We start from the raw sequence: 14,683 nt of genomic DNA on the forward strand, positions 1-14,683 counted from the left end.
TCCTCCCCCTCTCCCATGTCCCCCCGGAACTGTCAGTCCCGTTGTTTTCTCCTCCAGATTGTTCATCCAGCCTGTCCTATCCAGACAGGCCTACTGCAGTGTTTTAAGGCTCTGTGAAGCACATAAAAAAATATAACATTAGATTTAGTTTTGCTAAGAATTCTTCAAAATAATCGGATACTCTTCCATAAGAATACTTGGTCAACAGTTGGTAGAAGAGGGCTTGAGGGAGAAAAAACAATAGTAGAAGTATATGGAGTCCCCTAACATTGGGAAATGTGAAATTATTGCCAGCAGGAAAGATGTAGAGTAAAATTGGTAAGAAGCTAGACACATAGCACACTAATGAAGACTGAAGCAATTTGCAGAGCTGTGTTTCTGAGAGATAATGCTGAAGTCCATGGAAATACATAGGCAGTAGCCCAAACAGAGCCACGGGTCAGAGGCTCTTGAATTGTTAAAGCAAAGAACAATAAGGTAATTTTTTTCTAACAGTAACATTACTGCTCAGCTGTGGGGAATATAAAGAGTATTGGACTTGCAAACTGTCTAGAGGCTGCATTGTTAACTAGTCAATAATCTCCAATAAATTATAAAGCATATCCTAGGCTATGGGGTGATTAAAATTACCAAAGATGAAAAATAAAGAAGTAAAATTACAAAAGATAGGAGCAGTTACCCCTGATATTTTAGATAGATTAAAAAAAAAAAAAGATATTAAACCAGGTGGTTTTGAAAACCATAGACTTTGTTATTAAGTGCTGTACAGTTGGCTCTTATTCATATCATCCTTCTTCTACTGCCATCAAGTTGATGTCAACTCATAGTGACCCCATAGGACAGGTTAGAACTGCCTCTTTGAGTTTCTAGGACTATAACTGTTTACAGGACCGGGAAGCCCTGTCCCTCTCCAGCAGAGTAGCTGGTAGTATTGAACTGTGGACCTTGTGAATTGCAGCCCAATACATAAACCCGTATGCCACCGAGACTCCTCATATCACCCTATGTACAACTAAAAACTGCCTGTATTGCACCCCCCCCCCCATAACTGCTGTTATGTTTGAACCGACTGTTGCAGTCAATGTGAGAATCCATTTCATTGAAGGTCTTCCTCTTTTCACTGACTCCAATTTACCAAGCATGATGGTCCTCTAGTGTAACATGTCTAAAGTACATGAAATGAACTTGAATCCCAAGTAAAATGAAATCCTTGACAACCTCAATATTTTTTCTCTCGCATGATATTGTTTACTGGTCCAGTTGTGAGGATTTTGTTTTTCTTTTTTTGTTTTCTTTCTTTTTTTTTTTATTTTAAGATTTTGTTTTTCTTACATTGACTTGTAATCCATTCTAAAGACTTTAACCTAGAGGAAAGCTTACTGTCACTGTGATAACAGCCATGTCCAGGGAAATCTGTTTTCCTTTCTTTGTCAGTTCAGACCCCACCTACAGTGAAGACATTTCTCCCTTATCACCACTCACTCCAGGTTGGGTCACTGAACCCTGGTCTTATATTTTAAGTCTGGCAATGCAGTGAGAGGACTCTCAAACTGCATGGAAAGGGCTACTTTTACTCTAGAAGGAAAAAATATCCATTCACAAAGGGAGGTTTGAAACCAGACTTTATCCCCCAATCCAAAAGTTTATGCAGCCTCCAAAAGTTTATTGGCCTCATGGGACTCCTGAAGCTTAGTCAGCTTTGCGCCCCCAAGTGATTCCTCTTGATCTAGTCAGCCCCTATTCATTGGCTTCATATGTGGTCTAGCTCTTAGGAACCAAGACCAAAAGCCAAATTGTTTCCTGGAAAGTGGTTCCACACCTTGCAGACATTTTCTATAAAACAGTCATTAAAAATGGCCATTGCATTTACTTCACATTTCAATATGTCTTGACTTAATTTTTCTCCTTTGTGAAGTATCTGCCTACAGTACAATACTAGGGAGTATTTCAAGTTGTATGCTGCTATGAGGCACTTTTGTAGTTGTTGTTAAGTGTCATCAAGTCTGTTCTGACTCATTAGTGAACAAAACACTCCCTGGTCCTGCACCATCCTTACAATTGTGGCTATGGTCGAGCCTATTGTAGTCACGATGTCAATCCATCACCTTGAGACCTTCTTCTTTTTTACTGCCCCTCTTCTTTACCAAACATGATACATGATGTCCTTCTTCAAGGACGGGTCTCTTCTGACAACATATCCAAAGTATGTAAGACAATTCCTCTCTAAGCTGGCTGCAGCTCTTCCAAGAGAGCTCAGTTTGTTCTTTTAGTAGTTCATGGTACTTTCAATATTCTTCTCTCTAGCACCACAGGTCAAATGCATTGATTCTTCTTTGGTCTTTATTCATTGTCCAGCTTTCAAATGTATATGAAGCAATTGAAAATACCAGAGCTTGGGTCGGGCCCACATTAGTCCTCAAAGTTACATCCTTGCTTTTCTTTTTCTTTTGTTTAAATCATTTTATTGGGGGTTCTTACAACTCTTATCAAAACCAATCATGCATGCATAGTGTCAAACACATTTGTACATATTTTGCCATCATAATTTTCAGAACATTTTCTTCCTATTTGAACCCTTGGTATCAGCTCATCCCCCACCCCACCCCCACACCCTTCCTCCCTCATTAACCCTTGATAATTTATAAATTATTATTTTTTTTGATGTCTTACACCAAGCTGTCTCCCTTCATCCACTTTCTGTTGTCCATCCCCCTAGAAGGGGGTGATATGTAGATCATTATGATTGGTTTCTCCTTTCTCCACCCACCTTCCCTTTACCCTCCTGATATTGCTACTCTTACTATTGGTCCTGAGGGACTTACCTGTCCTGGATTCCCTGCGTTTCCAGCTCTTTTCTGTACCCATGTACATGTTCTGGTCTAGCCAGATTTGAAAGGTAGGATTGGGGTCATGATAGTGGGCGGGAGGTAGCATTAGAACTAGAGGAAAGCTGTATGTTTCATTGGTGCTATACTGCACCCTCACTGACTCGTCTCTTCTTGTGACTGTTCAATTGTGTACAGATGGGCTTTGGGTCTCTACTCCTTGCTCCCCGTCATTCACACTGATATGATTTTTTTTGTTTTGCGTCTTTGATGCTTGATATCTAATCCCATCAATATCTCATGATCACATAGGCTAGTGTTCTTCCATGTGGGCTTTGTTTCTTCTTAGCTAGATGGCTGCTTGTTTTTCTTCAAGTCTTTAAAAGACCCCAGACACTATATTTTTGATAGCCGGGCACCATCATCTTTCTCACCACATTTGCTTATGCACCCATTTTTTTTTTTTTTTGTCTTCAGTTATCATGTCAGGAAAGTGAGCATCACAGAATGCCGGGTTTTTAGAACAAAGTGTACTTGAGTAGAGGCCCAATGTCCATACTTAACATATAAATATATGTGCATAGATCTATTTCCCTATCATTTATATAAATATATTTACATATGTACATGCCTGTATCTAGACCTCTATAAATGTCCTTTCCCTCCTAGTTCTTTTTTATTTCCTTTTGTCCCACTATCAGGTTTGGCCTTCATGTGGGTTTGAGTAATTCCTCTCAGCTACATTGCCCTTCAGCAAGCCCTACCAGGTATCCTATGCCCTCCTTGCCATCAATTTTAGATCCTTGTTCCCTTGTCCCGGGGTTTGTTGACACCCCCACATCCTTGCTTTTCAATACTCTAAAGAGGTCTTGTATAGCAGACTTGCCTAATGCAACTCCTCTTTTGATTTCTTGATTGCTGCCTCCGTGAGCATTGATTGTGGATCCAAGCTTGACAACTTGAATTTTTTCTCCATTTATGATGATGTTACCTATTGTTCCAGGTGTGAGGACATTGGTCTTCTTTACATAAGTTGTAATCCAGTTGAAGGCTGTAATATTTTATCTTTATCAGCAAGTAGTTCAAGTCTTTCTTGAGTTCAGCAAGCAAGGTTGTGTCATCTGCATATGGCAGGTTGTTTAATATGCCTTTTCCAATTCTGATGCCATATTCTTCATATAACCCAGCTTCTCTGATGACTTGCTCAGTATACAGATTGAATAAGTAACCTAAGAGGATATAATCCTGTAGCACACCTTTCCTGATTTTAAACCATGCAGCACTCCCTTTTTCTGTTCACACAACTGTCTCTTGATCCGTGTATATTTTACACATGAGTACAACGAAGTGTTCCAGCATTCTCATTCTTTTCAAGGTTATCCATAGTTTGTTGTGATCCACAATGTCAAATGCTTTGTCATAGTTAATAAAACACAAGCGCACATCTTTCTGGTATTCTTTACTTTTAGTCAAGATCCACCTGTCATCAGCAATGCTGTCCCTGGTTCCACATCCTCTTCTCAAATGAGCTGGAAATGCTGGCAGTTCTCTGTCAATGTACTGCTGCAACTGTTGTTGGATGATCTTCAGTAAAATTTTACTTGCATGTTCTAAAATTTGAGCATTCTGTTAGGTCATCTTTCTTTGGAATGGGTACAATTGGCGAAGGAGCTGTCTTCCAAATTTCCTGGCATAGATGCGTAAGTGCTTCCAATGCTTCCTTAGCTTCTTGAAACATTTCAGTGGGTATTCTATCAGTTCCTGGACCTTGTTTTTGACAGATACCTTCAGTGATACTTGAAGTTTTTCCTACAGGAACATTGGTTGTTGGTCATATGCTACTTCCTGAAATGGTGGAATGTCAACTAGTTCTTTTTGGTACAGTGACTCTGACTATTCATTCCATACTCTTCAAGTTTCATACTCTTTTGATGCTTTTTGTGTCATTCAATATTTTGCCCATAGAATCTTTTATTATTGTAACTTGAGAATAAATTTTTTTCTTCAATTCTTTCAGTTTCACATGCTGAGTGTGTTCTTCTGTTTTGGTTTTTAACTGTAAGTCTTTGCACGTTTCATTATAATACTTAATCTTGTTTTCTTAAACTGCCCTTTGCAATATTATGAAATTGCCCTGGGTGGAGCAGAGCTTTTGTACTATACATTTTTCCTGCTAGTGAGCGTCAAGCAACTCACTCTGAGTTAGTGCACCTAGGGCTATCACCTGGGAAGGTTCTCTCTTGTCACATTGAATTTTTTCATGAAATCAGTGTACTTGAACCTTTTTTTTGTGATGGTTGATTTAAGAGAACAGCCTATAGCTGTGAATTTTGTTTCCTGCTTGGGAAAAATGCTGCAGGAACTGTTGTGATATTGAACACAACTTACAAGGACAGTGCGATGGGAAAAACTCAAGTATACAAGTGGTTTTATTGTTTCAAAAAAGGTGAAATCTTGATTGATGACAAACCTCATTCTGGACATCTGCCAACTTCCCAAATGGACAAAAATGTTGACTCGTAGTGCATCTGGAGGTTATTCCACCAGGTCACACTGTTAATTGAGCTTTCACTTTTGAGGTTCTGAAAAGATTGCAGAATATGTGACAAAAAAGGCCTGATTTGTGGCAGACAGGAGACTAGTTTTGCTACAGCAATGCACCTGCTCACTCAGCCATATCAGTGCACCAGTTTTGGGCAAAAAACAATATGTCTCTGTCTCTCTTGCCCCATGCACCTCACTCACCTGACATCTCTCTGTGAAACTTTTTTTTGTTTCCGTGAAGAGGGACATGAAAGGACAGCGATGATGACAGAAGAGATGAAATAAAAACGAGGGGGGTACTGTCAGCTAGCCAAACAGATGAGTTTGAAAAATGTTTCAAAGAATGGAATCGCAGATTTGACAAGTATTAATGGAGAGAACTTTGAAGGTGATAAGGTTGTTTTCTAAAAAAACGCAAATACATAGCTTGGGGTAGGGGGAATTCCTGGGTTTTTTGGGGGGGGGTCCCCCCTCATATACTCAACTCTTACTTCATCATTTATTCCATTTGCTTTATATACTCTTATTGTTAAGAGCAATTTTCAGAGTCTCTTCTGACAACCATTTTGGCCCCACCCCCTCACCCGTCTTTCTAATTGCCTTTTGTTTTCTTCATGAATGATGGTTTTGATGTCCACACATAGGTCTTCTGTCATTAGTTTTCAATGCAACAAATATGTTTTTGAAATGCTCTTGAAATTCATATGGGATAGAATCAAGTGTGTATTTTGGCTCTAATGGACTTATTTTAATATTCTTCGTCTTTAACCAGAACGGATCATACAATTGGTTTGTCTCACAGTTGGCCTCTCGTCTGATTTTAGCTGCTGATATTAGGCTTCTTTATCATCCCTTGCCATTCAAACCAAAATTCACTGGCATTGAGTCAATGCTGACTCATGATGACTACCCTGTTGGGTTTCCAAGACTATTTATTGGATAAGAAAGCCCAGTCTTTCTCTCTAGGGTTTCCTGGTGGTTTCAAATTGCCGACCATGCAGTTTGCAGCCCCACGAGTAACCACTGCAGCACCAGGGCTTATCTCTCTTTCCACAGATGTAGTAAATTTGATTTCTGTGTATTCCTTATAGAGAAGTCCCTGTGTATAGTTACTTTTTGTGTGCAAAAAATGATTGTTTTGAACAACTTGTTGGATTTATAATATTCTGTCATGCAATCTTTACCTTAGTTTTCAACCCCAAGTCCATATTTTGCAACTACAGTTCCTTGCTGTTTTCCCCCCAACTTTTGCATTTCAATCACCAAGAATTATCAATGCATTTTGATTGCATGTTTGAGCAAATTCTGACTGAAGTCATAGTAGAATTCTTCAACTTCTTTATCACTAGTTTTTGTGGTTGGTCCATAAAATTGAATAAAAGTTGTATTGATTGAATTTCCTTGAAGGTGGTTAGATATAATTCTATCATAGACAGCATTGTACTTCATGATAGAGTTAGCATGATCCATTCTGACACTGATTGATTGCTATGCTATTCCTCTTGATTGTGTTATTCTGTTATTCTCGACATAGTAAATCATGTGATTTTTTTCATTCAGAATGGCCAGTACTAATCTATTTCAGCTCACTAATGCCTAGATTATCGATTTTTATACATTCCATTTCATATTTGATGTCTTCCAATTTTCCTGGATTCATATTTCGCACATTCCATGTTCTAGTATTTAGAAGATTTATGCAGTTCTTTCTCCTTACTTTGAGTTGTTGTGCCCCATCAGCAAATCAAGTGTCCAAAGGCTCCACTTCCACAGGCTTTACCTGACTCGTGATCTATTGCACTCCAAGAAAGTAGCTCCTCCTCACTCACATTTTGAGTGCTCTCAGACCTGAGAAGGCCCATCCTGTGGCACTATCTCTGATAACATTTTGTTTCCATTTATTAATCCTTCAGTATGTGACAGTATTTTGAAACTATGTATGAGGTTTTCAGTGGTTCCTTCCTCTGAAGTGGGGATGCCAAGTCCGTCTTGGTTGTCTGTTCTTAGTCTGGAAGTTCCTCTGAAATTTGTCCACTTTGGGCGACCCTGCTGGCATGTGAAATTCCAGCATCACAGCAGCACACAAGGCATCACAGTACGACACTGACAGACAGGTGGTGGCTGTTGTAGAGCTTATGCCACAAGTAGAACTTTTAAGGTTCTGAAATTCAGGTGGGTCGTGTTTTTTTGCTTTTTTTTTTTTTAAAGGCTTTTAGAGCTTTTTGGACTTCAGAGTTGTGGATATGGGATTGTAGACCTGTGATCTATGAAAAATTGTAGTTATTGACTTACAGAAGAAAAAAAAAGTTGAATTATTTAGATATACTCTTTTTTTCTTTTATTCCCCCCCACCTCAAAGGAATTAAAAGGTTTGTAGCAGGAGCTCTGGGCCCCACCAATAAAACACTCTCTGTGTCACCTTCTGTGGAAAGGCCAGATTATAGGAACATCAGTGAGTATTTATCTTATATAATAATAAACCTTGGGTAAGTACCTCCGTGATTCATTTTCTGATCTATAAAATGAGATCAATCTCAGGCTTATTGTGAATTGATCCACATAAAATATTTATAGTAGTTCATAAACAAATAAGTTTTGAGAGCTTGCTTTTAATTATACATGATGTTGTGTTAGTGCTGCTTGTCAAGAGTGGAATTAAAACCAATCTAAATCAAGTTTTAAATGGATAGGTTGAGCCATGTAGACACGAGGACTTGGTTTATTATAATTATATCCCTATTTCATATATTAGAAAGCAGTCAACACTATGTAAACAATAGTATTTGAATTTGAGATGAAAATTATTAGAAATACAAGAATCTGGGCACATTTCTTAGACATTAACATTCTAAAAAAACAAAACAAAAAACTGTCAGGTATGTGTTCTAGGTAGGTGATAACATGTGTGGAAGATACATTTAGGCAAGTACCGTTTGTATGTGTTTTGCTTACAGAACTTTATGTGCAGTTATACTACACATTTTCCGCCAGGACTGGCTCATCATTGCTGATGTGTAGGCAGGCGATACTTTCAGTGTAGACACGGCATTGGGGAAGTACTTTTTTCTTTCTCTTATGCTGTATATAATGAAGTATACTTGGTGGTAAGAATACATTTCTGTTTCGCTAATGACCATATGTAGCCCCGGTGGCACCATGGGGTAAGTATTGGCTGCTGACCTCAAGTTGGTAGTTTAAAGCCATCTGCTACTCCCAGGAGAAAGATGAGACTGTCTGCTCCCATAAACATTTAGGGTCACTGTATACATCACTATAAGTTGGAATCAGCTTAATGTCAATGGTTTTGGTTTTTGGTTTCTTTATTATATTAACTAATTTTGTGGGGAAGTATGAAGATGTAACAGGGTAAGACACTATGCTGTCAGGTGAAAACAGACAGCCCAAAAGCTTTCTAATAATGTTAGGAGTGACTGAATACTTTTATTTGAGGCTGAATATTCCTTACCAGACTGAACACATTTGTTCGGTGACAGAGTTGGTGTTCTTGGGCAGAAGCCAAATCCTGCCACAGAATTACCACGGAGAGGGTGAAGATTCAGCTGATCTGTGATGTTTCAGTCAGTGTGATACATTTATTGATTGGTCAATTAAAACAGTTGTTGGAAAAATCACATTTTAAGGATGCTGAGAATAAAAGTACAAGGTCCTAGAAATTCTCATGCCTCTCCAAGCAGTAATTAATTCTTAGCTCTGATATGAACAAGTGTTAAGGTGTAATTTGTATGTTCAATTTACTTGTTTTCCTTTATCACTGCTAAATATGTATTTGATTTTGGGCAAAAGAATAGGTGTGTTAGTTACTGCTGCAGAAAAAAAATACCACAAAGTAATTGACTTTAAAAAAACAGGGATTTCTTTTTGTCTCACAGTTTTGGAGGCCAGAAGTCCAAATTCAGAGTGTCATTAGCACCATTTTTTTTCCCTGTAGACCTGAAGAGAAGTTGCTATAGCTTTGGGCATTACTTAGCATTCCTATGTTTGATGTCTAGTTCTCTGTGTGAGACCATTCAGAAGGAATCAGGCTCCGGATCCACCCTTCTACATATGACCTTATGAACATAGCAAGAAAACGATTTCTAATCAGAGTCATATCAACAGGGACAGTATGTAGGACTTCCATATGTCTTTGTGGAGGAGAGAAGACAATCTGTAACAGTAGAGTAGTACTTGAACTATGAATTTAGTTTACAGGTACTAGGCCTAACTTAGCATACCCTAAGACCACTCAGAAAATATTGATGAGTGATGTGCTGAATGGGATTTATTATTATTATTTTTGCAGCATTTGATGAGCTTGTTGAAGCATACCAAGAGCAAGCCAGAGGACTTCTAGATGGCGGGGTTGATATCATACTAATTGAAACAATTTTTGATACTGCCAATGCCAAGGTGAGTTAAAGGCGAAAAATGGATAGGCGGGACTGTGATGAATTCTCTAATGTAGTGAGAAGACAATAGAGTCATTAACAAAGTTAAAACTTCTTTATTTCATTTTAGTCTTGAATATTTTTAACTGAGACTGGTAGAATAAGAATAACTTTAAAAGAGCTACTTTTTTAGCTTTAAAATATTCTAATAATGAAAATAAGTATTTTCATATGTTGTACTATATGTATATGAGGCAATGTTCGGATTTTCTCCTTTCATGTGGGAGACCTAGTCTCAGTGCCTGGCCCTTGACCTTCATGTGAAGTTTGTCTTTGGAGGCTTGCATGTTACTAAAATACTGGACAGGTTTTAGTGGAAATTCTAGACTAATGTGGACTAAGAGGAAAGACTTAACAGTCTACTTCCGAAAATCAGCCAGTTTCTACTGTGAATTACAACAGTCCAATCTCCAACTGATCATAGGAATATTAGAGGACTGGCCATCTAGCGTTTGTTCCGTTGTGCATGGGATTGCCCCGAGTTGGGGGCTGTTTACTCAGTGATAGCTAATGAGAACTTGTTTGGATAGGAAGAGTCCTGGTGGTCTAGTGGTTATGCGCTGGGCTGCGATCTGCATGGTTGGCAGTTTGATTCCACCAGTAGCTGCTAAGGAGAAAGACTGGGATTTCTACTCCTGTAAACAGTCTTTGAAACCCATGAGGTTGCTGTGTGTTTGGATTATAAATGTACATGGTCCTAAATTCAAAGGGTACACAAAAGTATGCAATAAAAACTAGATTTCCTTTCCCTTGTTTCTGGTTATCTAGCTCCTCCTAGCACAGCAATTCCCATTTGTATGTCCTGATAGTCTATGCAGAATGTGTGGGTGTATGGATTCCCTTCCTTAGCCTAACTTACTATGTCCACTAGTGGTGATCCTTTAGCCTTCACATACTGTCCCTCTTTATCTCTAGTAACTTTATTGTCCTAAAGTCTGCTCTACCTGATGCCACTATAAGTACTCCAGCTCTCTTATGGTTGCTGTTTGCTGTCTGTATCTTTCCATCTATCTCCTCTCTGAAGTGTGTCTCCTCTAGACAGGGTTCAGTTGTGTCTTGTTTTTTATATACAGTGAGACCGTTTCCTACCTTTTTATTGCCTCATGTACATAGTATATTCCATTATGTGAATGTACCATAATTTATTGAGACCATCTATATTGACAGACATCTTAAATTGTTTTCAAACTCATCTTGGTTTAATCAGCAGTGCTCCAGGAAATATCCTCATACACATCCCACAGTATATCTATGGAATAAATTTCTATAAGTGAAATTTCCGAGCCATAGTTGTATATGTGTTGCTAATTTTGATCTTTAGTGTCCAATTACCCTCCCAAGAAATTGAACAAGTATTTTCTAGCAAGCAATGTACAATGGTTCTAGTTTTTGTACTTTATTTTTAAATGAGAACTAAATAAAATGGTATCACACTGTAGTTTTAATTTGCTTTTTCTTACTACAAATGAAATTCAACATCTTTGGTTTGGGAGTCACTTATATTTTCTTTTCTATGATATTTCTCCTATACCTTTTATTCCATTAGAGTGTTGTCATTTTTATTGACTCCTTACTCAGTGATGAGTAGTAAATACTGTGCTCAGATTTGTTGTCTGTCTTTGACTTTATTTGTGCTGGGGTAGTGATCTCTTTGTGGTGCTTGTTTTGTATTTGTTTTTGCTTTATAATAGTGAAGGAAAATTTGAATTCCATATAGTTTGTTTATGGATTTTATTTGTGGAGGGAGGGATAATAGTGATTGAGCAAATGATGTGGAGACCACATGTGACTCTCCTTTAGCTACACAGGGCGGGGATGGGGATGGGGGTGGCGGGAAGATGAATTCATTTCTGTACCAGCCCAAGGCCAGTTGCCACAGATAGAAGTCAGGCATGCCTCCACCCTCTATCTTCTCTTATTCTGACACCAACACCCTACTTTGTTGCTTGGCAATGGCCATTTAGAACTCACAAAAAACACTCACAGTTATAGGGTTTATTGAGGACATTAACAGGTCACCGCAAGCCAGGATCAGAAAACATTAAGTATATAGTTATCGTCTACAGCAGTGCCTCTTAGCCAGCAGCCAAGTCCACAGTCCACGGTGTCATGGTCCTTTGGCTTCTGCCTGCAAGAGCTGCAAGCATGCTCACTGCTCTCCCTCCCAGATGCATAGTCTTGGTGCTGCTGCTCTCCCCTCTCCCTGGTATATGTGTGGCTTGCTCTTCCACTTGAAGTAGGGAAGGATCTTGAATATACTCTGCTAGTGGCTCTTCTTTTTCGATGGTCCCAGAAATTCTTTTCATTCTTGGTTCTGAAATGTTTTATTCTTATAGCCAGGGGGATGGTGGAATGAAGTAATCCTTGAGTCTGCTACACCTTTTTGCACGGTCCCACTCAATCATTTGGGGGAAGTTATAGAATAAACTCACTTACTGGTATCAAGTCAATTCCGACTCATAGCAACCCTATATGACAGAGTAGAACTGCTTCTTTGACCTTCCCAGACTACCGTATATACATGAGTATAAGCTGACCCAAATATCAGCCAAGGCAACTAATTTACCACAAAAACTGCATTAAAAATGTGCTGAAAAACTCGGTTTATACACGAGTATATACAGTATACCTTTATGGGAGTAGAAACCTTCATCTTTCTCCTGAGGACCAACTGGTGGTTATAAACTGGTGCTTCTGAGGTTAGCAGCCTGCGACATACCCCTAGGACTTGTTTTTGAGAAACAGATAGAAGAACCATATTAAAAATTTTTGCTTCACCACAGGATTATATTTAGAAAGATCCTATTTCAAAATAAAGGGTTGGGGGCGGTGGGGGAGGGAATGCTCTTCCTCTTTTTTTCTCTTGTATTTCTATAAGCCAGAAACAACAAATCTGCTATAAAGTTGTTTTGACTCATTGACCCTACAGGACGGATTAGAGACGTGCCCCATAGGAGTTCAAGTCTGTAAGAGAGAAGCTGACTGCCTCATCTTTCCCCTGTGGATTAGCTAGTGCATTTGAAACACCAGCCAGTGCTGGGTGTAGAAAATTAAATGTTAAACTCAGAATTAAAAATAAAAAATTCCTAAACTGCATGAGGTAGAGTGAAGGGAGTGATGCCACCCAGAATCTGGATGACTATCCCACCTTTAAAAAAAATCTTTATTGTCTTTTGGGTGATGGTTTATAGAGCAAGTCCATTTTCAATTCAATTCTTACACATTTTGCTTTGTGGCATTGATGCCAATTTCCACAGCTTGCCATTTCTTATTCCACTTCGTACATGTGTTTTCCATATTCATTCCTCCTTTCCTAATTCTTCCTGTCACCTTAATTCTGACCTTGGGCAAAGTACTGCTCCTTAGAGCTCAAATGGTTGATTCTTTTAAGGAATGTGCACCTCCCTAATGTTACTATTCATCTTATTGACGTAAGTAGTGCTGATGGTGCTATGGGTTAATTGTTAAGCTGCTCCCTGCAAAACCAGTGGTTCAAACCCACGATCCGCTCCTTGGGAGAAAGATGACTCTATCTGCTCCATAGAGATGCACATTCTTGGGAACATAAAGGAATAAGTCTTCTCTTTCCTACGTAGATAGGGTCACATAGCAGTGGGTTTGATGTTTTGTTTTACACACACACACACACACACACACACCCAGACCTGTGTCTATTTATCCCCCATAGAGACATGCAGATAAGGTCAGTTCCAGGCCTACAAGTTCCATAGTTTTGAGGTTTCAAAATTTCTAACCAACCAGTAACCCTAATCTTTTTATGATTTTAAGTTTTATTTTACATTTTTCTCCCGCTTTATTCTGGACCTCCTTAATAGGCTGGCTCCTTTTGGAGCTTCTGATAGGGTAGTTCCAGCTGGTAGCACCATCTAGTTCTTTGCTCTTATGGTTGTGGATGCTGAGGTTCAAATGGCATATTAGTCTACTGGATTAACTACTTTCTTGGGTCTTTGATTTTCTTTACTCTTTTTGCTCGAGACAGTGGAAGACTAGTATTTGCACCTAAGATGGTTGCCCACCTCATTCTTTTTTTTAAACTCATTTTATTGGGGGCTTATACAACTCTTACCACAATCCATCCATCCACGAATCCATTGTGTCAAGAACATTTGCACATTTGTTGCCATCATTCTCAAAACATTTGCTTTCTACTTGAGCCCTTGGTATCATCTCCTCATTTCCCCCCTCCCTCCTCACATCCCCTCCCTCACAAACTCTTGATAATTTATAATTTATTATTATTATTATTGTCATGTCTTACACTGTCCGATGTCTCCCTTCACCCACTTTACTGTTGTCCATCCCCCAGGGAGGAGGTTATATGTAGATCCTTGTGATCGGTCTCCCCTTTCTCCCCCACCTTCCATCTACCCTCCTGGTACTGCCAATCACCACTGTTCATCTGTCCTGGATTCTTTGTGTTTCCAGTTCCTATCTGTACCAGTGTACATCCTCTGGTTTAGCCAGATTTTTAAGATAGAGTTGGGATCATGCTAGTAGGGGGAGGAAGGATTAAAGGACTAGAGGAATTGTTGTGTGTTTCATCATTGTTAACACTGCACCCTGACTGGCCCTCAGGTGCTACACCGAATCCTGAAAGGTCTCATATCCTTGCCTAGGCCCTTCTGTAAGGGGATGTCCAGTTGCCTACAGATGGGCTTTGGGTCTCCGTTCCACCCCCTCATTCACAGTGATCTGATTTTTTTTGTTCTTTGATGCCTGATACCTGATCCCTTCAACTCCTCATGATCACACAGGCTGGTGTGTTTCCATGTGGGCTTTGTTGCTTCTGAGCTAGATGGCTGTTTGTTTATCTTCAAGCCTTTAAGACCCCAGATGCTATATCTT

At 39.2% G+C, this 14,683-nt stretch overlaps 1 protein-coding gene across 2 annotated transcripts in view; it reads left to right on the top strand.

Moving 5' to 3' along the window:
- The window catches only part of MTR (5-methyltetrahydrofolate-homocysteine methyltransferase), a 179,638-nt gene that overhangs the window by 30,412 nt on the left and 134,543 nt on the right, over positions 1-14,683 (top strand). For both annotated transcript variants that reach the window (XM_045294252.1, XM_004709823.4), the window contains exons 5-6: positions 7,729-7,821; positions 9,673-9,779. In XM_045294252.1, the coding sequence (XP_045150187.1) occupies positions 7,729-7,821; positions 9,673-9,779 (200 nt within the window). The remainder of the gene's footprint in view (positions 1-7,728; positions 7,822-9,672; positions 9,780-14,683) is intronic.

This window comes from Echinops telfairi, unplaced genomic scaffold (assembly GCF_000313985.2).
Source record: "Echinops telfairi isolate 266 unplaced genomic scaffold, ASM31398v2 ScPeMD7_3509;HRSCAF=4178, whole genome shotgun sequence".
NCBI lineage: Eukaryota > Metazoa > Chordata > Mammalia > Afrosoricida > Tenrecidae > Echinops > Echinops telfairi.